Source organism: Trichoderma virens (assembly GCF_000170995.1).
Source record: "Trichoderma virens Gv29-8 chromosome Unknown TRIVIscaffold_72, whole genome shotgun sequence".
NCBI classification, from domain to species: domain Eukaryota; kingdom Fungi; phylum Ascomycota; class Sordariomycetes; order Hypocreales; family Hypocreaceae; genus Trichoderma; species Trichoderma virens.
In genome coordinates, this window is record NW_014013677.1 from 164,788 (window position 1) to 186,359 (window position 21,572).

A 21,572-nucleotide genomic window follows, 5' to 3' on the forward strand; every position below is an offset into this window, starting at 1 on the left:
TACTGGCAAGTTTAGGTACAGGATAGGAGCGTTCTGCATCTACCCGCAGTATTACTCACTGCCCACGTATGATTCAAACGGCACTCAGCTCCACTGTAACTTGAAGAGCCTCATGCTGCCTAAAATATGAGGGCACCTCGCAAAGCTGCATATTTTTCTTGTTTGTTATGTACATTGTATATTGATATAGAGAGATATAGTACTGGCTGAGGGTATATACAGAATCGTCTTGAATCAGACGGCTGGAACCATTCATAAGCTTCATTCATTTCGTAATGCCTCGTAAGACCACCGATTGACGCCGTATGGATCCCTGACTTGACAAACGCTCAAAGAATTAGAAATTAACAATTAAATCACGCTGTTTGCGCTTTTCCCGCGCTTGGTTCGGTCACATGCGCTCGTCATCACCACCGCCCAACCGCTCTACCACCCGGAAGATGTTGACGCAGAGATTGGCGGTCCATGCGAGAAGGCCGAGAAGCATAAACGTCGCGAGACCCTTGGCCAGGCCCCGAACGATGTGGTCGCCAAAGGTGTGATAGACGACATGCTCAAAGGCGAGAGCGGTGCCTGCCGATTTGAATATGATAAAGAACAGATCCAGCAGGATAAGAGACATTTTCGAGCGGGCCGAGCGCAGACCAAGTGGCTTCCCCGTGTACTCATCATATATCATGTACCCGTTGAAGGGAATGGCCACCGAGTCCACTGCAATGGCAAAGATGGACTGTGTCCGCTCAGCGCTCTCGCCTAGCGCCTTGTCTTCGAGATCAAACATCCTTGCGGCAATTCCTAGGGCTATCACAGACATGACTATAACAGTCAGTCGGAAGAGCAATGGGGAGAGAGAACTGCGCATAAAGCGGTTCCACAAGCGTTTGGAGAGTGCGGATTTGTCCCGCCGGTCGTGCTTGTTGTCCGGTAGGTGCAAAAGCATCTCGTCGAGGGGCCTGGCGTAGCCCGGCTGCAGATGGTTGAGGGCCTCAATGTCGACTATATGGCTCTCTTGCGGGCGCCCCCATGCCGATGATCGTATGAATTCTGCCCACGAAGTCGACGGCTGTCCGTACGCCGGTTGTTGCGCGGATACTATGACGGGCTCGGCAGATCGAAGGTGATCCCACTTTCTTCCTCGTGCTGAGGCTCGTCCGTACTTGAACAAGTGCGGTATCCGGCCGTGCTGGTCTTGGGGAGAGCCCAGCTTAGGGTCTTCTTCCCAAGCGTATCCATCTTTGGAAAGCCGCCGTTGGGGCGGCTGGGGGATGCCATTGCGCTGTGGTACGGCAGAAGGCTGAGGAGGATTTAGCAACCGGAGCTGCTCTTCGGGGATGGGGATATTCCGGTCATCACGGATGGCAACCCAAGCTATGGCGTTGAAGAGACAAGATTAGCATTTCCTGCTTCAGGCCGGAGCCGCCGGCACAACAGACTGCTTGCATGTCCTTACGAGGGATTGTTCTCACTGGGCGTTGGCGAGCGTCGGATCCGGCTGGCCTGGATGAGGACGATGTTGAGGCCGAGGCTGGGGTGGGAGAGCTGGGAGTCAATGTCGACGACCCAGCTTCTGGCGTAGGTGACGCCATCGAACGAAAGTGCGATCTCTATCTGCGTCTATCCCCCCGGGCTGGATGCTAGGAAAAACTTGCGTGAGGGTCGATGGGCCGTCGCGGACACGGACTTGAAGGTATAAGTATGTGTTCGGATGGAGCCAACAGCCTGCCGTCACGGGTCTGCAATCTCCAAGACTGAACAGCTACAGCATCCGCATGCCGCAGCTAGGGATGAATGGGTGTGAAACTTGAAGAGAAGTGGAAGCACGAGGTGGGTCGACAGGCTGGAGAGATGCTGAGCCCATGGTCACACGCTTCGAGGCAGAATCTGGTAAGAGCATGCACGAGTTCTGCCAAGGCTTGGGCGGGTGGAGAGGGCAGGCCAGGGAGCCTTGAACCTTGTTTATTCGAACCTGAGCCAGCTTTCCAGGGGGCTCAAAAGTCAAAAGGGCTTCAAAAGTCTCCAACGGAGCCCTGGGCGATAGGCGTGAGCTGCGTGCATCGCCTGGAGCTTAAAAGACAATCCTGGGACGAGCTGAGACCTTGGCTGCAGCTGAGCCGGAGTGCAGGCAGTGCTCCATAACTTACGTAGGTAGGGAGGGAGGAGGGAGAAAAAAAATAGAGAGGCGCTGGAAGAACCGGGGAAAAGTTAGTGCCACAGTTGGGACGATCCAGGTTCCGAGTCCCGAGCGGGTACGAGTACATATTACAGGGCATTGATGTTGGTGAGAGGAGAGAGAGAGATAGAGGCTGTTGATGTTATACTGCCGTAATAGGTAGATGAGATATCTACCTGTCTGTGCACAGTGCCCCTATGGGTTTGATAATACGAAGCAACGGGACATGCACACAGGTATATACGAGGTAATACTCGCTACGACGCCATGGACTCGGAGTATTCGCACACCTGAGTACTGTAGCAATGCCGCGGTACTTGGCAGCAGGCGGGACTACCAGCTACCTAAACCTGGCGGAGTCGTATTAGCAGCAATTTCAGGCCGAGCTTATCTCGAATCGTTCTTGTTCATGACGGCATCGACTCTGGGCCTGTCTTTGTACATGTAGTTTGTACCATTCTTGTCCATCTCCTCCATCTTCTACCACGTCACCTGACTGCGCGCGCCTGTTCTTGCTCCAGCCAGACGCGCAAAAGCTCGTGGTGGCAGCGCTTGGACTGTTGGCGCCGTGTTTCAAACCAGCATCGCCGGCGCTTGATCTGCTGGATCTGAGTTAGATCGGGCATCATCGGCGCCTCGTTTTGTTTTTCTTCTCTTCTTTTCTTCCCTTCTCTTGCGGGTGGGCTGCACAATCGCAGCATTTCCCCCCTCTCAGTTCAGTCATTTCCCCTCTCTTTCTCTTGTCCGGAGCATTCTTTGTTATCCGAATACCCATCTGGTTTTATTTCCTGTCTTGTCTTTTTTTTTTCCTGCTTGTGGCGGCACTGTCACCGCTCGCGCCTTGCTTCCCAAGCCCAACCTGCCACCGACCCCATCTCCTTCCTCCTCTTCGTCCTTCTGGCCGCGAACCAATTTTCTTCTTCTTCATCTTCGCAGCCCCTCACTGGTGCGAGGCTTTTATTCCCCACCACGACGAGCGATTCCAATTCAATTCATTTGTGCTGGCGCAAAGACCTGAACCACATGCAATCTTGAGTTGGGAGGGAAAGCACAACGAATCACCAGCAAAATGCCGGCCTCGTTGAAGGAGCGATCAAGCCGGCTGCAGATGTTTGCACGCCTCAAATCCGAAAGCGATGCCAAGGCCAGGTCCAACAACGACGTGACCACCAATGCAAACTTCAACGGCAATGCGGTAGCCCAGCAGACCCGCGAGCCAGAGCGCTATCAGAGCTCTGCCCCGGCCTTTACGCTGGCTATGGAGCGGAGAGAATTGGCCGACAGCGCTCGAGTTCCTGTCCCAGGGGCCAATGCTCGCCAGCCCAACATACATCAGCGGAGATTTAGCCAGCCGCCGCCCGAGTCGGTACAGCGATCTCAATCGCAGTCCCCAGCCAGCCAACATCGCAACATGGACATCTTTACGGGCTCCCAATTAGGTGACAGCTTTATGAATTCTGGCCTAACAACACCGCAGTACGAGCCATCCGAAGCCGATCCCGAACCAATACTGGACAAGAAGAATACAGCTGTTACTGCTCCTGTACCTGCTGTCCCTGGCGCCGCTGCTGCTTCCATAACCAGACCTGCACCCCGCTACAACTTTGATAGGAGATTTTTCCCGAATGACGGTGCCGCCTTTCAGATTGGGGAAGACCTCCTCATGAAAGTCGTTCCGGGTGCTAGGCATCACAACCCCACTTCCACGTACATGAACGATGGTTTTAACAGAACCGTCCTCAATGGGTACAGCAGACCACCTGGAAACTCTCGACCGACCTACAATCGACCAGACGCATCACCAGATAAACAAGCCAATTTGCCTGTGCGCGAGGCCAACTTTCGACATGTGCCAAGACCAAGACAGCTTGAGTATAATGACAGAGAAAAGCGGAGCACGTCTCCTGCTTTCACGACTAGAGGGCGGCCGATGAGAGATAGGGGAGACGACTTTCGTCCTATGGCCAGATTTAGGGCGCTGGAGGAGGTAGAGGATGAAGAGGGGATGCAAGGGGCAGCTTACGACGAGGAGAATGGGGACCAGGACGATGGTATATCTACTGTAGGCGGCGGCGAAGACGGACATGCCACCCCCAGAGTAAGAGGGCATCCCTTATCACCACATCGAGCTGCGTTGGAGCGTCTCATGGCGACAACTGTCCAACCTTTTGAGCCGTCGGCACCGAAAGACAAAAAACGGAGACGTGAGAGCCTCGATTACGACGACATTGCTCTTAGCGCCATGACCTACGACGACCTTCACAAGGAACCATTTGACTACGATCCCTCCAAGGCGACCACGCAGTCCGGTTCAGGAGGCACTTTGGGTACTCCGGACGCTCGCACCGCAAAGCTGGTGCAGGGCCAACGCCAGAGCGACAAGGACCAGCGTCTTATGTTTGCAAACATGGAATTTGACGACTGGGAAGAGGCGGGGGACTGGTTTGCTGAGCAATTCTCTGAGATTATGCATAAACTGAGACTGGTTAGGCGTAACAGGCGCAGAGTGATAGAGGAGTTTGAGGATGAGGCAGCTGCTCGTGAGGAGGCGGTCCGGAAACAGGGGGTGGCTATTGACAAGAAACTGGGCCAGATGTTGCAAGATGGCCAGCGTATGATGACTCCGAGCGATGCCAGGGCCGCCCAGCAGTGATGCTTGGTCTTTTTACTTGAGCAAGCTGCATTTTCCCTTGGCGCTGTGTCGTTTTGAATCTGGAGTTGGGGTTATTCATGTGCATTGTTCTCACTAACATGCTTGACGGATGGAATGGGATGGGTGGCGCTGGGCGTGGTCTGAAGCGTCTTTGAGCCTCGCAACGAACAGTATGGCGTTGGTGGGTAATGACCTAATGAAATGAGATTGTTTTTTTGGGATATAAATGGAAGGGTCTAGCTAAGATGTGCTCATGTTGCGCAATCTAGAATTCTCTCTCTCTCTCTCTCTCTCTCTCTCTCTCTCTCTCTCTCTCTCTCTCTCTCTCTCTCTCGTGTTCAAATCTCAATTACCTGCTTCACCTTTCTATCACGTCCAACCACCATCCGCAACTGAGCACCCGGCTTGTCTGTGAAGAGACCGTTCCGAAGACCCTCGGAGTAGAGCTCGTAGGCCGGGTAATAGGCGTCGACAAACTTGACAACCTGCTCCTTGGTCATTCCGGCGTTGGGATCCCCCCTCGCCAGACGAAGATAGTCCTCCTGTTCCTGGCGCCAACCGTAGACATACTCGGTATCCTCCGAGTCAATGTGCAGAAAAGCGTCAAACAAGTGCGTCACATCATCATACTCGCCGAGTTTCTCGTTGATGGCGAGGAGGTGCTCGAGACGATGCTGCTGGAGAGTTCGGCTGGGGGCGGAGTGTTTCGCGGCGATGGCTTCGGGGGAGATGGGGCGGAAGCCGATGCACCAGCCCTCGAGGATGACGACTTGGAGGGGGTTTTGGGGGGGCTGCTGCTGGTTGACTTGTTTCCAGGTGGAGGCGGGGAGACGGCCGCCTTGGCCGGAGAAGAGGGCTTTGTCGTATTGGGGGATGGAGGTTGGGGTGTGGGTGAGGAGGGAGGAGAAGACGGATTTGAGGAGGGGGATGTCGTGGGTGCCTGTGGGGGGATGTGAGCTGTGAGTTTGAGGAGGTTTGTTGCATTTTAAGTGAGTAGTGAATTATATATAGACATAGGTAGATATATAAGGAAGGGTGTGCATTCAAGTGGTGTAAGTGAATGAGTGAGATAGCGAGTAAGGACCATACATACCTGGCTCCCCGCGGACCTGCCACAGGGCGTTCTCCGGATTCTCACGCGCCAATGCGAGCTGCTGCTCGTGCGTCAGGTAAAAGTCGTCGATGCTGCAGACGAGCGTGGGGATGCCCTTGCGCTCGAGGGCCTCGGCGAGGGGCCCGACGAGGGTGGATTTGCCGACGCCTTGGAGGCCATTGAGGCCGATGATGAGGGGAGGCGGCGGGGGGTTACTGCTGGAGGCGTTGGCTTGGTGGTGGAGTTGGAGGCGGTTGAGGATGAAGGGGATGCATATTGGGGATTTATCGTCTGTGAAGGGAGTTGCCATTGTGTGTTGACATGTGTGTTTATCTATGAGTTGAGATGGTTCAATGTTTCTACGAGGCCAGGCCGGTTACCGGTGGTTGTGGTGTGCAATATATCTCCATACTACTCCGTGGCGGGCTGCCGGTTTCCGGGGCCGCACCGGGTGATTGATTGAGCGACTGGATTGGCTTTTAGTGGCCGCCTGCGAGTGCGAATTTGTGGAGAGGCAGATAGATGAAGCGTGGGGGGAGGGAAGGGAAGGGAAGGGAAGAGAGATGAGTGAGACACGTGATGTGTTGATACGATTGAAGTAGATGAGGATGATTAGAATATCTAGATACGATAGAGTAGGGCCATGAGCGCTGTAAGATCAAGCCGATGAAAGTACGGGGTGCAGCAGAGTGAAGTGTGGAGAGAGCAGTCAGTATCCCGTCTAGTGCCCGCCATGTGCTCGGAGAATACTAGGTGTTAAAGAAGAGGATTGAATTGCATGTGCCATGCTTATTTAGCAGGTAGGTACCTATACAATACATTACATGTACTAGATGCTTGCTCCGAAGATTACCGCAGACTGGACGTCTTAATCATCCAGCATGGCTGACATGGACACGTGAATGTCTTGACGCCGTCATCCCCCAGCTTTGGGTCGACGCTCTCACAAGTAATACCCCAACTTTTCTTCTCCGTACTCCGTAGGGGATTCTCCAAAAAAAAGCATGTGAACAAGCCTCTCCCTCGTTCTCCGCCATCTCCCGCTTCCAGCCTAGCGCCTCCCCCGGCCTTTTTCTCCTCTAAACTCGGTCCAAGTCGCGGTACAAAGTACCCGCCCCAGAAGCTTCAGCCGAGGCATCGACACCTTTTGCTGTGCCAAACCCGGTCCGTCCGCATCACTTTAAAACAGTCGGCAAGCTTCAACACCTGCTTCTTTTCTTCTTCTTCTCCATCTCCTTTTTCTCTCTCTCTTCCCTCTTCTTCCCTCCCCCGTGATTGAATCTCGGTCCAACCATCTAGATACCCCCCTCTTCTCTTTTTCCCCATTGCTTCGGTTTCTTCTTGTCTCGACACAACGTCACCATCACACACACAGCAATTGCCGACGTCATGGCTGAGCAACTGAGATACGACGGCCAGGTGGTTGTCATCACCGGAGCTGGTGGTGGTCTGGGCAAGGCCTATGCCACCTTCTTCGGCTCTCGAGGCGCCAGCGTTGTCGTCAACGACCTGGGCGGCACCTTCAAGGGCGAGGGAAACTCTACAAAGGTCGGTGAATGCCTTCTTCTTAACCGTAGTCTCAATCGCAACAGCATAACTGACAGCTTTTTCTTCTCCAGGCCGCTGATGTCGTCGTCGACGAAATCGTCAAGGCCGGCGGCAAGGCCGTTGCCAACTACGACAGCGTCGAGTTCGGCGAGCGCATCATCGAGACGGCCATCAAGGCCTTCGGCCGTGTCGACATCCTCATCAACAATGCCGGCATCCTGCGCGACATTGCCTTCAAGAACCTCAAGGACCAGGACTGGGACCTGATCATGAAGGTCCACGTCACCGGCGCCTACAAGTGCACCCGCGCCGCCTGGCCTCACTTCCGCAAGCAAAAGTACGGCCGAGTCATCAACACCGCCTCTGCCGCCGGTCTGTTTGGCAGCTTTGGCCAGACCAACTACTCTGCTGCCAAGCTGGCCATGGTTGGCTTCACCGAGACGCTGGCCAAGGAGGGCGCCAAATACAACATCCTGTCCAACGTCATTGCCCCCATTGGTATGTTTTTCGCCTGTCCAGCTTCGTTTCTCTCGACTGGTTGGCTAACTTGACCGTAACAAACAGCTGCTAGCCGCATGACTGAGACCGTCATGCCCCCCGATGTCCTCAAGGCTCTCGGCCCCGAGTGGATTGTGCCGCTCGTTGCCGTCCTGGTCCACTCCAACAACACCGAGAACGGCAGCATCTTCGAGGCTGGTGCTGGCCACGTCGCCAAGCTGCGCTGGGAGAGATCCAGCGGTCTTCTGCTCAAGGCCGACGACTCATACACTCCTGGCGCCATTCTGAAGCAGTGGAACAAAGTCATTGACTTCTCCAACCCTCAGTACCCCTCTGGTCCCAACGACTTCATGAGCCTTCTGGAGGACTCCATGAAGATGGGCCCCAGCGACAAGGGCGAGACGCTCGATTTCACCGGCCGCGTTGCTCTCATCACTGGTGCCGGTGCGGGTATTGGCCGTGCTTACGCTCTGGCCTTTGCCAAGTACGGCGCTTCCGTTGTCGTCAACGATCTTGTCAACCCCGACACCACCGTTGAGGAGATCAAGAAGCTCGGCGGCAAGGCTGTCGGTGTCAAGGCCTCTGCCGAGGACGGTGATGCCGTCGTCAAGGGCGCCATTGACGCCTTTGGCCGTGTCGACATTGTCGTCAACAACGCCGGCATCCTCCGCGACAAGGCCTTCACTAACATGGACGACAGCCTGTGGAACCCCGTCATGAACGTGCACCTGCGCGGCACTTACAAGGTCACCAAGGCTGCTTGGCCCTACTTCCTCAAGCAAAAGTACGGCCGTGTCATTAACACCACCTCGACCTCTGGTATCTACGGCAACTTTGGCCAGGCCAACTACGCCGCTGCTGTAAGATCCCCTCCCATCCGTGTCTCTTAATAAAGCTAACATGTCAATCACAGAAATGCGGTATCCTTGGCTTCTCCCGCGCCCTTGCTCTCGAGGGCTTCAAGTACAACATCTACGTCAACACCATTGCCCCCAACGCCGGCACTGCCATGACCGCCACCATCATGCCCAAGGAGATGGTCGACGCCTTCAAGCCCGACTACATTGCCCCCCTTGTCCTCGCCCTCAGCAGCGACAAGTGCCCCAACCCCACTGGCGGCCTGTACGAGGTCGGCAGCGGCTGGGTCGGCAAGACCCGATGGCAGCGAACCGGCGGCCACGGCTTCCCCGTCAACGTGCCTCTGGTGCCTGAAGAGGTTGTCAAGCACTGGGACGAGATTATCAACTTTGAGGATGGCCGTGCGGATCATCCCGAGAAGGCGCAGGATGGCCTGGAGAAGATCATGGCCAACATGGAGAACAAGGTATGAGAACGTGACGTTCACGATTTTCAATGATTTTTTTTTTCCTATTTTATTTTTTCCTACTATTATTTGTTTCTCCATTTGGCATGTCAACATGTGGAAGAAGACTTGTATCACCACCGCGGCCTATCAAAAAAACCCTGTACATATTGGATAGTCCCTAAAGATGAAAGAAATGTTATTGGAAAGAGAAAGAAAAAGAAAGAACAGAATCCTACGTTTCAAAATAGTGACCGTGCTAATTTGTGTGTTTTCTGCTCCTAGAGCGAGGGCGGATCTGCTGCCGCTGCCACCAATGAGCATCTCGCCGCCATTGCTGAGGCTCTCACAAAAGAGGGCAGCCCTACCGAGTACAGCTTCACGGAGCGTGATGCCATTCTGTACAATCTTGGTGTTGGTGCCAAGCGAAAGGAGCTGAAATATGTCTTGTAAGCCGTGATGCCCTCCCCTGAATGCTCTCTCATCTCACATGAGCAATGCCTTCAACCCTCAACCTTGAATACGTCAAGCAAAAACAACATCTAACACAATCCTTTTCTGCAATGAAACAGTGAGGGCGCAGAAGACTTCCAGGTCCTCCCCACCTTTGGCGTGATCCCCCCCTTCTCCGCAGACATGCCCTTCGACTACGACGCCCTCGTGCCAAACTTCTCGCCCATGATGCTCCTCCACGGCGAGCAGTTCCTCGAAATCCGAAAGTTCCCGCTGCCCACCGCCGGCCGCCTCCTTTCCCGCGGGAAGCTCCTCGAGGTCATCGACAAGGGCTCTGCGTCCATTGTCAAGACGGGCATTACTACCGTCAATGCTGAGAATGGTGAGGATGTGTTTTACAATGAGATGACTGTCTTCCTTCGTGGCGCGGGAGGATTTGGCGGTGCGAAGAGGGGTCAGGACAGGGGTGCCGCGACGGCGGTCAATGAGCCTCCTAAGCGGGCGCCGGATGTCGTCGTCGAAGAGGCCACGAGCGAGGACCAGGCGGCGATTTATCGTTTGAGTGGCGATTACAACCCGCTGCATATTGATCCTGGTTTCGCCAAGATGGGAGGCTTCAAGGCGCCCATCTTGCACGGCCTGTGCACCTTTGGCGTTGCCGGAAAGGCCGTCTACGATAGATTCGGCGCGTTCAAGAACATCAAGGTGAGGTTTGCCGGGCCGGTGATTCCCGGACAGACGATTGTCACGGAGATGTGGAGGGAAGGGAAGAAGGTGTTCTTCCAGTGCAAGGTGAAGGAGACGGGCAAGATGGCCATTGCGGGAGCTGCTGCTGAGCTTGTATGAGGGTGATGATGACGGGGGATGTTATTGCGAGAATGTGTAATATAGTTTAATGTTTTCATGGGATAATGCTAGAATGCAAATTTTCAAAGTCGACGATTTTTATTTCATGTATCAAAAAGCAGTCTATCCATCCATTCATCAAGCTATTATCCGACCGTTTACGTTCATGAATCGACGACGCTCAGTCCCTCGTAAAAACAAGTCCATGAAATACAATTCCCAATCCTATCCGCCCGACCAAAAGAAAACACACAGATGCAAAGAAGAGTTGAAAAAAAAAATGGAAAAATAAGAGAGATCGAGACAGCAATCCTCATCTTATACTGTAAGTGGCGATATTCCTTCTTGCAGAGATCTTGACGAGTAATAGGCACGCTCCTGGTAAGACAAAAGGAAAAAAAGAAGAAGAAAAGGACAATCTAAGCTGAGCACCGTTTTGGTATAGATATCCATACTGGTCAAAGCGTTATCAGACGCACACAATCTTGATCATGTATAATAGCCTTGATAGCTCCAGTGACGCCGTCGCAGAAATGATTCTCAAGTCATGAAATGGCAAGGAGGAGAGACATACGCCAGAATGCAAAAAGCCTGAGCCCTCATTCTCTAGCAATGCTGACAAGCAAACAAAGTGATCTTGCTTCTCCACGCTCCCACCCCGCCTCACACGAGGATCGTCTCAACCACAACGTCCAAAACTTCCCCCAGTGACGGCATTCGTCCCGACACCAAGATCTGCTCCAGGCTGTTCATGCCCGTCGCCCGTGCTGCGATGCCCGTCTCTAGAAACGCCTTCTCAGGCCCGGACAGATCCCTCTTCTCCGTGTCTTTCCACTTCCGCTCCGCTTCTTCGCGGGCTTCTTGCAGCACTTGGTCGACGTTTTCCGACTCCCACAAATTGCACCGGTCACATTCAAGGCATGGCCGAGGATCGCCGTCTGGCCGGAAGTGGTCGCAGAAGTGCCGATATCCTTCTTCGGTGAGGTCGGCACGGCAAACGTAGCACATCTTGTACCCGCAGGGGCAAGTGAGCTTGTTGCAGCCCGCATTCTTGACAAACGATGTGTTGCATCGAGGGCAGACCCGTTTGATGGCCATGCTCATGGCCTGTTCAACCTGCGTTCGCAGTGCAACCAGAGACGACTCATTGCAGACATGAATATCTGTCCAGACCTTGTTGCACGAGAGACAGGATACTCGGCCACACTCGGGATTCTGGCACGAAAACTGGAGCCCACGTCGTCGGCGGGAATGTCTGGCGATGGCGTGCTTCCACTCCGTTGATATCTGTGTCCAAAAAGACCGCCAAGAGGTGAATGCCAAAGCGGTGGCAACCGATATCACGGCTATGGGAAGGACAAGGACAACACAGATGAAGCAGAAGAAAAGAAACATCAAGTGAAGAACACCGGAAATCCGAATCCGTGTCTTGGTCGTTCGATGCGGCATGTATATATCGTCAATCTCTGCATAATTGCAAAATGGACAGTGTACCAGCGGTAGTTTGGCGGCAAGCAAAGCGTGCTCTGCAAGCCGCTGGTCTAGTTGATGCAAAATCTCGGCGCCCTTCTTCTCTTCTAACATGGCCCTGCACATGTGTTCAGATGAGACGTAGCCGGGGCACTGGACGCGGTCGACGGCCATGCACCTCAGTGTTCCTGTCTCGGGGATGATGCTGCTCTGCCAGCCCTGGCCAAAAACCGCCTCCTTGATGGAATGCTGGACGCAGCGGAAGCAAATCATGTGTGCGTCCTTGTTGCAGTGCGTAAACTCTTCAAAGGCGCCTGTAGTGAAGCAGCACGTGCACTCGTGAATGGCGCCCGCCTTTTCGGCTTCCTCGTTGTTCAGCAGTATAGCGGCCGCGCGGTCCTTGATCTCCCGTTCTTCTCTTTCTTTTTCCTTTAGCGGGCGTATCAGCGCATCATACAGCTCTCGATCAAGCTCGGCATTGCCCGTGGACCGTACTGTAGGTATGCTGGAGCCATGACCAGTTGTGCGCCAGCGGACCAGAGGATGGTTGTCTGCCTCGCCCGTTGCGACAGGCTTCCGTCTCATGAAGATTGACGAAATGGTGAAGCGCCATGATTTAGATGACAGCGTCACAAGAGTCCTCCGAGCGTCCAGGTATGAGTAGTTGCACTCGGCAAGCACCGCGTTGATGGTCGACTTGGACAAGCCTTTAAACTCCTGCCACGCAAGCGCTTGGACCGCCTTTTTATATTCGTTGCTTCGGAATATTTCTGCTCTCGGCACCAGCCGATTGCCAGGGCCATCCACATCTGCCTCCGCCTCGGTCTTGTCCTTGTCCTTGTCCTTGTCGTCCTTCACAGGCTGCAGTCTGTTGTGGCTCTCGGGCCCGGCAACCTTCCACCGGCCTTTGACCCATACTGCACGATTCTTCAGCAGAGCATCGGCCACCAGGGCAAGCCTCGATTCGCCGTCAAAGTTGCCCAGCAGCTCTCGGAAGACCTCGATCTGGATATCAGGGAATACCGCCGCCAGGGCCTCGAGGCTGCAGTTGAGCTCGCGCAGATCTGGTCGTTCGGGTGGGATGCATGGTAGCTGGGCTTCGTCGTGGATGTACTCGGGTGGGATGTCGCCGTCGACGGCCGGGACAGAGCGCGCCTTGCTGGAAGACAAGCCGATGGAAGACGATCTATCGCTGGAGGAGAGCAGCGCTGGCAGGGGCATGGCGGATGCTCATGCTGGAGCGGTGCCCTATGGCATGGGCCGATTTGTGCTGTCAGTTGCTGCTGCTGGACGGAGACTGCGCTGCTCTAGTGATGTGGAGAGAGCGGAGATGTTTGTTACTTGTTGTTGAGTGAGATGGTGGGAAACAATATGGGAGTATCAATAAAGAAAGAATGGCGGCTGAGGATGAAGCTGGAGATGGCGATGGCAAGTGTCCACGATGGTGGAGTCACTGAGTTGAATTGAATTGATCGCCTAACCTAACCTTCAAGTTTAGTATCGAATCGAGGCCGATTAGTGAGTTGCGCTGTTCTTTTGACAGGTACTGCTACTAAGGTACTATTAGGCTACAGGTACCTACTCCGTACATGTAGAGTACAGGTATTAGCTGGCACACGCCCGTATTTTAGCAGTGCTTTAGACTGAGGGTCGCCACCAAATTGGTAAGCCTCATATCACGCTCTGGTATTGCATACCTGCCGACAGGATTGGAATTTGGCTGCGGGACAAGGTATTCTCTACTTTGCTTCAAGGCCACAATGATCTGCATTCTAGCTGTTGTTATTACTGCCAATGTACCGCGCAAACAAAACATCATGTATTCTCCCGATTCTGGCTAACATGTGATTCAGATACCCTACATCTGCGGATTCTGCATCGTTGATAAAAACAAACAAACCGACAAACAAACTGACAAACGAACAAACGAGCTCCCACTCTGCAAAATTGACAATTGTTTGAAGATGATACACAGTGATATGTTGAATATCCAGTGCAAAAAGTCCCTCACCATGCCGTCACCGTCCATCAAGCCCTTACAATGCCTCCATTGGCTCAAGGCCACCCAACGAACCCCCTGCAGAATCGACCAACTTGCTCAGGAATTGACCCTCAGCCAAAGCTCCCAGATTGTCTATTTGGATGCTCTCAAACAGCCTCTGCCCCACTCCGGCAACGCCGTTTACATCAGGATCCCTGGAGGGATCAAAGTAGACGGGATCGTCCTCTGGCTTCAGACCCCGAAAAACACGGCGCAGGCCCTGCTCAAAGTCATACCTGGAACCTGCTTCCGTCCGCATTTCAAATTTGGCTTTGAATGGGATGGCTCTATCCTCATCGTGCGAACGCTTGAGGAGAACTGCCAAGTGGAAGTTGGGCATAACCCCGTATTCTTGCTGCTCATTCTGCTCGCAATACCACTCGACACCGCGTAGTCGCCTGGTTTGCTTGTCATAAATAGGATGTGCCGATCCTCTGTCGAAGTACTCGCGAACGTACGAGAACTCAGAGCTATTATTCGCGCTCACTTTTGCTTGAACATATTTGTCGACGCCTAGATCCCCTCCAGACTCCCTATTCTCTGTGACAGTAGCAGTTGTATGGTTCCAGCGTTTCTGCTGCACGAAAGGGGCATAGGCGACCACTTGAGGATTCGCCTTGGCGGTGTTGGCTGGATGGGATGTGTCATCTTCGTCGAATTTAAGCTTAATTGTCACTGACTGAAAACGAGAGTTGAGATCATGGCAGGACAGATTTACCCCCAAGACAATCAGAGTCATGGGTTCTTTTTTGTCGGGATTCTCCCAACCATGAACGCAGAGAATTAACTCCACAGTCTTCTTGAACTTGGATTTAGTCGAAGAAACATGGATATTTGGTCGTTGGAACCGACCGTCATGGGGATTTGATGTTTTGAACGCGCCAAGTGACGCACTGACATCGGGATTTAGCTCTTCGTAAAGGCTGTTATCTGCACGGAAGATAACATTTCTGACAGGAAAACTGAGGTTGGAACTTTGTGCCATGTTCTTGAGGTATTCTACTCTCAAGTTAAAAGTTTCCAAGAATGTTTCAAGTGAAAAAGTGCTTCAGAAGTAAACTAGCAGAGGCTTATTTTGTTGGTGTTGATGCTGGCAATAGTGAAATGCTATGGAATATATAGGTGCAAAGATCAGTCGCCTGGCATGCCGCAACATAGCACAAGAAGTATCAGTCCAAGTGCTGCATTTTTGATGGCAGCCCAAGAACATCCTGACCCCACTGTGACGATAATTAATTTGTTGTACAGAGTACAACAGCTCGTATCTGTAGTTACAACGATAATTGATGCCTCAAGTATATTATAAATGCATGGATGGCAAAAACATGGCACGTGTTAATTGGCTCAAGTCCTCTCCGAAGTGCTACAAGGACGCTCATTTGGCAACCAACGAAAATTGAACCCCTCTCCCCTATATGCAGCAAGCCGGCCTTGCGACATGGGTAGAGAGCCTTGTGATTGACGCTCGGACTGGTACCACCGGCGCCTCGGGAAGTCTTTGTTTTTAGGGATTCCTGCCCAGGCAGATGTGAGGGAGGATATCACATTGCCTGCAGTGCCAGTCGGCTTGGTTATAGGTTCCAGCAACTCATCTTTAAGCATATGCGATTTCTCTCAACAATCATTCAATTACCCTGAGACTTCGATCATTCGTTACTTACTTCTATATCTCAGTTGAATCTCAAAAGCTTTAACCAAATATCTGTTATTCGTGGGTATCAATTGGCTTCGACATGGGCTTAGTCGAGGCTGGTCCTTCAGAGACCCAACCGCCGCTATTGCTAAAGGCACTTGCGGGCGAAGGCCATGACATCGAAAGTTGCTGGAACACCCTAGTTTCCAGTTGGGATAAAGATAACGCATACGATGATTTCCGCGGAGCGATCGGTAAATGCCTGAATGCGGTTTCGGGCAAAGCTGCGGAAGAAACTGACGCCACGATTCTCGATCAACTGAAAGATATCCTGGCGTACGAACCTAAAAAGGTGCGACTGAAAACAAAGAAGATCCAGTTGATCAGCGCAGTAGTCAAAGATTACGATTTGAATCATAGGAAACCCGGAAAGCCTCTAGGCGTTATAAATCGAATGAAGATTGCAAGGATGATTATGGAGGCAATGTGCTGCCATCATCCGAAGATAGCATTTGAGCCATGTCCAAATGGCCAAAGCACTGAACCATCAGCATACCATTTTGCACTCGCAAAAAACCTTAAAGATATAGTAGAAATCATAATTGAAGAGCTCCGGAAATACTGCTCGCGCAGGGGTGCCGTGTCTTCCGAGACAGAGAGACAGGTAAATCAAGCACCAGCGGCCAATAGCGATGGTAAAACGGCATTTCAGCTAGCGGCGAAAAAGAATATGGCTGAGGTTGTACAGCTACTGTGCGACACCTATGGCTCTTTAACACCCGAGATGAAAGTCAAAGCTTCGGAGATTGTGAAGCTGATATTCGATGGAGACAAAAGTGTGATCGATGACAACGCTTGGAAATCCGCGATCAAAGGGACATCACTGGACATGGTGCGCCTTCTAATCGGGTCTGGAGACCCGGAGTTCCTCACCAAAAATAAGGCTGCATATGTTGTTGAAAATGGAACCGTGGAGATGTGGAATCTGTTTCCGGAAACCAGTCGCCGCGAGTTCGTATCTGAGCCTAACTGCAATTTCCTGCATACGGCCATATCTTTGGGAAATGTCGATATGGTGGCCGCACTCTTGGAGCTAGAGCCTGCTCTAGTGGAGGTTGAACTGGAAGAAACGAGCCATAAGTATCCCTTGCAGCATCTGAACAAGCTTTTAGAAAAGCAGGGCATTCGCAAGGACAGAGACCCATATCTGGGTATTCGTGATTTAGTTGTGAATGCCATGATTCAGAGCCGTAATTTGGATCTAAACCGAATTCGAGAGATCTCAGCAGACTCTTCAGGTGCGTTGATAATCCATCATTTCCCCACACACTATTTCATCCCATATTAACAAGTGGTATAGTAGAAAGTGAGTAATACCAAGAAGCTTCATGCTCTTCTACATGCAAAACGCTGATACCTTACCAAGTCCGCGAGATGACTTATCCTTTTCCGCAGTTCAAATCGAACACGAAGAATGAAGGCCCTAAAGATTATATTCAGAAACTGATAACAATGGACAAGAGGATCTTTCGACATGAGAAGTATCTAAAATCCGTCACCTTCCCCGACCTGAGTGGTCAAGCACCCTTCATGAGCAATGAAGACTTGAAACAAGATCATAGGGAAGTTAATGATGTTCTTCAGTGGCTATCCGATCAAAATGTTCAAGGCATAATGGGCCTGTTTGTGGAAGATCGGCTACAATGCCCGCATAATGATGAAGATGTAACAAAATGTGTCAACGAGTTCAATGTCAGAGTTCTCAATTGGAGAAAACTGGATATTTACCTCAAAGACTTTGACAAAGAGTTGGTAGAGGAGCTGCATCTCTATTCCAGTGGCAATCGATCTGTTCATGATCAGTGGCTGGATCAAATACCGAGATTCAAGCGGGTAAGTTGCCAAACTCTCCCCCGACATCGCGAACGTGCTTATGCTTACTATACCAGTTGAAAAACCTGCATGTGTATGTAGTGAAGGTAAGTCAAGGAACTAAAACACTGATTTCTGCCGCATTCGGAAGCGCTCGTTCTTGCGTTGCTCATGGCTTCATTAGGATGTTCTCAGCCCTCATAGAGTAGAAGAAGTCAGCAAGCAGCTTGAAACCGACTTGAACAAGCTACATGACAAAAGCGGTTATCCGTGGACGACTGGAGAAGAAGGAGCGAGCAATTACAATGATAAAAAAACCGCCGAGATCCAACCCAAGATCAAAGTTTCGCGGATACAATGGCTTCAACAACAAGAAACTATCATATACCGAAGCTTTGATAACATGTATGGCTCTAAAATACAAAGTATACTTGATGCTTACACCTTCACAGTTCTTCGGACATTGTCGGACCACACTTGGCATCATTTGTCAAAAGTTTCCGCGATTATAACGAAAGAAACGAGAATACGAGGAAGACAAGAGTAGCTTTGATCGATAGTGGCGTCGTTGCCGTTGGAGCGGCGAGCAGCGAACACGACAGCGAGCTATTGCAGCGATTCATTGATGGGGTCTCATATTTTAGGAGAGACAATGAAGAGTACAATTGGTGGCAAGCTTCTGAGCCACACGGCACGCAGATGGCAACCATTATTTGCTCTATCAATCCCCTCTGCGACTTGTACGTCGTCAAAGTGGCTGAATCTACTGCTTCTGGAATTACAGGACACAATGTAGCCAAGGTGAGATTTGCTTCCATCTTCATTGTCTTTTTTCCACATAGTCCCTGTGAACTCCTGAATTCCGGAATAGATCATACAAATTGACTGCTATCCTGATCTAGGCTATCCACTGGGCGCGAAGTAAAGGGGTAGACGTAATATCCCTCAGTCTCGTTACCTTCTCGGACCCTACGGCTGAAATGGTCCAGGCCATCAGATCAGCCAGAGAGGACGATATCGTCATCCTCTGTAGCACCGCAGACGAGGGCAGCATAGGAGCTCATTCAGTGGGCGAAAATAACAATGACGTCCTATCAATCGCTGCGTGCGATAGATGGGGCAACTTGCTCCCTCAAAGTCAAAAAACCGGCTTCGACTACCAATTTCTTGGTCAAAATGTCCGGGTTGGCCAAATACCATATTTGGAATCTGCCGAATTTATTGGGGGGAGCTCGGTTTCAACTGCAATCGCTGCAGGACTGGCTTCCCTTATTTTGGCATGTGCTCGGATATCGTCAAATTTTCATGTCAATGATACGATAATCGAGAACCGCGGAATACGAGCTTGGAGATGTGACACGGTGACAAAAAAGTTTAAAGAGATGGGGGAGGGAGAGAACAAGAAGTGGGTTGTTTTGGAGAACCTATGCGGCAAGGGACGGCTTGGAGCCCCTTTTGATTTTTTTACGCTGGTGAATGACAAGTTCAAGAGTTAAGTAGAATCAGACAATCTCTCATGAAGGTAGATTAAAAGGAGTGTGAAGTTGAGGGGTTAAAGATCTGTTGTGAATTGTGAGGCAGAGGCAGGTGAATGGAGCAAACCACCCGGTGCGAATGAGGCCCGTCCTCTTCCATCTATCGGAATCGGATATTAGGCTACAAAAGGCTGCTGCATCCGACTCAACAGGATACGAGTTGGGATTAAGGAAGAAAAGTAACAAAGAAACGAAACTACCTATATTATGCATCTATTAGGTACCTTAAGGTACCTACCTACCTAGGTAGGTACATGTAGTATAGTACTCTACGTTACACAGGGACTTTGGAGGGAGCTTAGGCACGGCCGAACCCGACCGCCACCGCTGTGGAAATGAAACATACATGTACCTACTACCTAGGCGCCCATCTGTGTGCTACCCTTTACTCCTTACCAAGTACTTAGGTAGGTGTAGATACATGTACATACCTGCGTACCAAAGGTGCCTAGTAGGTAGGTAGGTATGGAAGAGATATTGTTTTTATATGATGGAAGGGCATGTTTAGAGGAATCAGTGTATACTAGTTAGCAAGTAGGTAGGCAATTGGACCGAGAAATATTGGAACAAGATCATGCATCTTAAAGTTGTGGAAGATTCTGAAGATACTTGAGCCATTATGCGGTAACTCATACAGCATGTTAGCGCCAATATTCAGGTTCTACTTGGGCATCATGTGTTGCATAATATTACACGTATACGGAACTATGATTGGAGTATAGCAAAATAACGCTGAGAATAGCCCGCCAATCGGGAGCACAAACACCAACGTGTTACGTGCTCTGTAACAATTTGGGTAGTTTGTGATGAGCAGGATGTGAATTTGCCTTTTCTCCACCAATGAATTGGGCCAGAAAATCTGGGCATGCAGAAAGGCCGCACAAGGGGTTCGGAGGTCGTGCTGTGCACAAAGGACAAACAGTACACCTATGCTTGTGTAACTAGACACGCAATGCCTTCGGATGACAAAGGCTGTCCTTTACGATGAATGGGGTATTGCATAATGCCCATTCGAACCATGTCACATGCTGTCTCCAAGTCCATGATTGCCCATAATAAATCTGAGATTCCACAACGGTTTGTGGCGAATATCACTACGCTTTTCTTCATTTTCGCCAGCTTGAAACGACTGCAATATTCACACGATGGATAAAATAGGGTTTCTCGCTGGATTATTCGGGAGGCCCAAGCCTGGCGGCCGCGAGGCGCCTCTGGACCGCGCACGACATGCTAACACTGCTACTGGCGTGGAATCTTCTCCAAGCGGCCACAGTCATTCCACGGAGAAGAAGGTAGGAGCAGACATCGCTGCTACTGCGAGAACAAATACCACTATCACTTCGCCTGTCGTCAAGTTCCCACCATCGCATGACGTAGAAACGCTGGCATCCGCCAAACGCGAGCATCTATGGGATAAAGCATATGACGACCTAAGGCTGATTCGTCCAGATTTAGTCTCCCGGTACGAAGCGATCTTATCACGAGACATCAGGGATGTGGCTTCTGAGACTTCCATCTCGGGAGTATCGAAAGCGAATCTTAAGGAGACTTCCATTTCCGAAACCGATATAGAAGTGAGATGGCATCAAATGTGCCGTCAATTGAGCTGGTGGCTTGATGGTCAGGACAGTCTCCAATCCAGCCAGTTTCAACATTCATTGAGGGACCATATACGAATGTCAACAGGTGCCGCGCCGCCCAGTGCACTTGCTTGGGTATGCCTTTGCTATGCTTCACGGGTAAGGCACGCAGCTCCAGCCACAATATAAATTTTCTAATCAAAAGCAGATATCTTTGTATCCCCGGCCGGAGACGGAAGCCACCTGCCTCGGGCTTATAGATATTATTACCAAGATGCATTGGTACAATTGTCTGCCGAGACTCATCAGCAGTGGCACCGATGAGCCTCCAGAATGGAAGCAGACTCTACAAGACCGAGTTGTTGCTTTGTACAGGGAAATTCTGTCGTATTTGATGGAAGTCGTCGAACTGGCCGACAATCAGTTTGATACCCGGGAATTGAGCTTGGCATCATTGAAAGCTGCCGAAGAAAACCTTTCGACTTTCGCTGGGGGCCCGATGTTGCAACAACTCGAAGAAATCCGGATACTCAGCACAAAAGAAGAAGCTCGCCAAACGACACCCATAAGAGAGATAACAACAACGGCTCCAAGTGGGATCGATGAGAACCTGGCCTGCTTAGGCGAACTTGATATGGCATCAAGCCCAGTAGAAATGAACGATAATGGATCTTTGACGCGTGAGCTATGTCGATGGGTTTGCGCAACAGAGCAATTCAAGAGCGTCGTTGATTGGGAAGCAACGTACATCAAGGACGACGAATCAAGAACGGACAACAAGCACAATACAAGGAACCAGAGGCTTTTAATTGGCGGTGGCCTAGGCATCAACAAGACAGCCCTTATGGAAGCAATTGCCGTACACCTTTCTGGCAAG

At 51.3% G+C, this 21,572-nt stretch overlaps 7 protein-coding genes across 7 annotated transcripts; 3 read left to right on the top strand and 4 right to left on the bottom strand.

Moving 5' to 3' along the window:
• Nucleotides 1–160: 160 nt before the first annotated feature.
• On the bottom strand, nucleotides 161–1,769 carry TRIVIDRAFT_78410 (uncharacterized protein; the record flags this gene model as incomplete). Its single annotated transcript, XM_014100069.1, has 2 exons — nucleotides 161–1,368; nucleotides 1,451–1,769. 2 exons carry the CDS (start codon nucleotides 1,584–1,586, stop codon nucleotides 392–394), a joined length of 1,113 nt encoding a protein of 370 aa, XP_013955544.1.
• A 1,368-nt stretch (nucleotides 1,770–3,137) lies between these two features.
• Nucleotides 3,138–5,112, top strand: TRIVIDRAFT_230901 (uncharacterized protein; the record flags this gene model as incomplete). The annotated part of the gene is made up of 1 exon (XM_014100070.1): nucleotides 3,138–5,112. The coding sequence occupies one exon, from the start codon at nucleotides 3,240–3,242 to the stop codon at nucleotides 4,821–4,823; it is 1,584 nt and encodes a 527-aa protein (XP_013955545.1).
• A 49-nt stretch (nucleotides 5,113–5,161) lies between these two features.
• TRIVIDRAFT_51992 (uncharacterized protein) lies at nucleotides 5,162–6,226 on the bottom strand (the record flags this gene model as incomplete). Its single annotated transcript, XM_014100071.1, has 2 exons — nucleotides 5,162–5,763; nucleotides 5,917–6,226. 2 exons carry the CDS (start codon nucleotides 6,224–6,226, stop codon nucleotides 5,162–5,164), a joined length of 912 nt encoding a protein of 303 aa, XP_013955546.1.
• Nucleotides 6,227–7,305: 1,079 nt separating this feature from the next.
• On the top strand, nucleotides 7,306–10,564 carry TRIVIDRAFT_70294 (uncharacterized protein; the record flags this gene model as incomplete). Its single annotated transcript, XM_014100072.1, has 6 exons — nucleotides 7,306–7,464; nucleotides 7,536–7,962; nucleotides 8,029–8,822; nucleotides 8,876–9,286; nucleotides 9,551–9,714; nucleotides 9,838–10,564. The coding sequence occupies 6 exons, from the start codon at nucleotides 7,306–7,308 to the stop codon at nucleotides 10,562–10,564; spliced, it is 2,682 nt and encodes an 893-aa protein (XP_013955547.1).
• Nucleotides 10,565–11,227: 663 nt separating this feature from the next.
• On the bottom strand, nucleotides 11,228–13,255 carry TRIVIDRAFT_52019 (uncharacterized protein; the record flags this gene model as incomplete). Its single annotated transcript, XM_014100073.1, has 2 exons — nucleotides 11,228–12,853; nucleotides 12,929–13,255. 2 exons carry the CDS (start codon nucleotides 13,253–13,255, stop codon nucleotides 11,228–11,230), a joined length of 1,953 nt encoding a protein of 650 aa, XP_013955548.1.
• Nucleotides 13,256–14,070: 815 nt separating this feature from the next.
• On the bottom strand, nucleotides 14,071–15,060 carry TRIVIDRAFT_202074 (uncharacterized protein; the record flags this gene model as incomplete). Its single annotated transcript, XM_014100074.1, has 1 exon — nucleotides 14,071–15,060. The coding sequence occupies one exon, from the start codon at nucleotides 15,058–15,060 to the stop codon at nucleotides 14,071–14,073; it is 990 nt and encodes a 329-aa protein (XP_013955549.1).
• A 2,160-nt stretch (nucleotides 15,061–17,220) lies between these two features.
• Nucleotides 17,221–17,661, top strand: TRIVIDRAFT_152771 (uncharacterized protein; the record flags this gene model as incomplete). The annotated part of the gene is made up of 1 exon (XM_014100075.1): nucleotides 17,221–17,661. The coding sequence occupies one exon, from the start codon at nucleotides 17,221–17,223 to the stop codon at nucleotides 17,659–17,661; it is 441 nt and encodes a 146-aa protein (XP_013955550.1).
• Nucleotides 17,662–21,572: the final 3,911 nt, after the last annotated feature.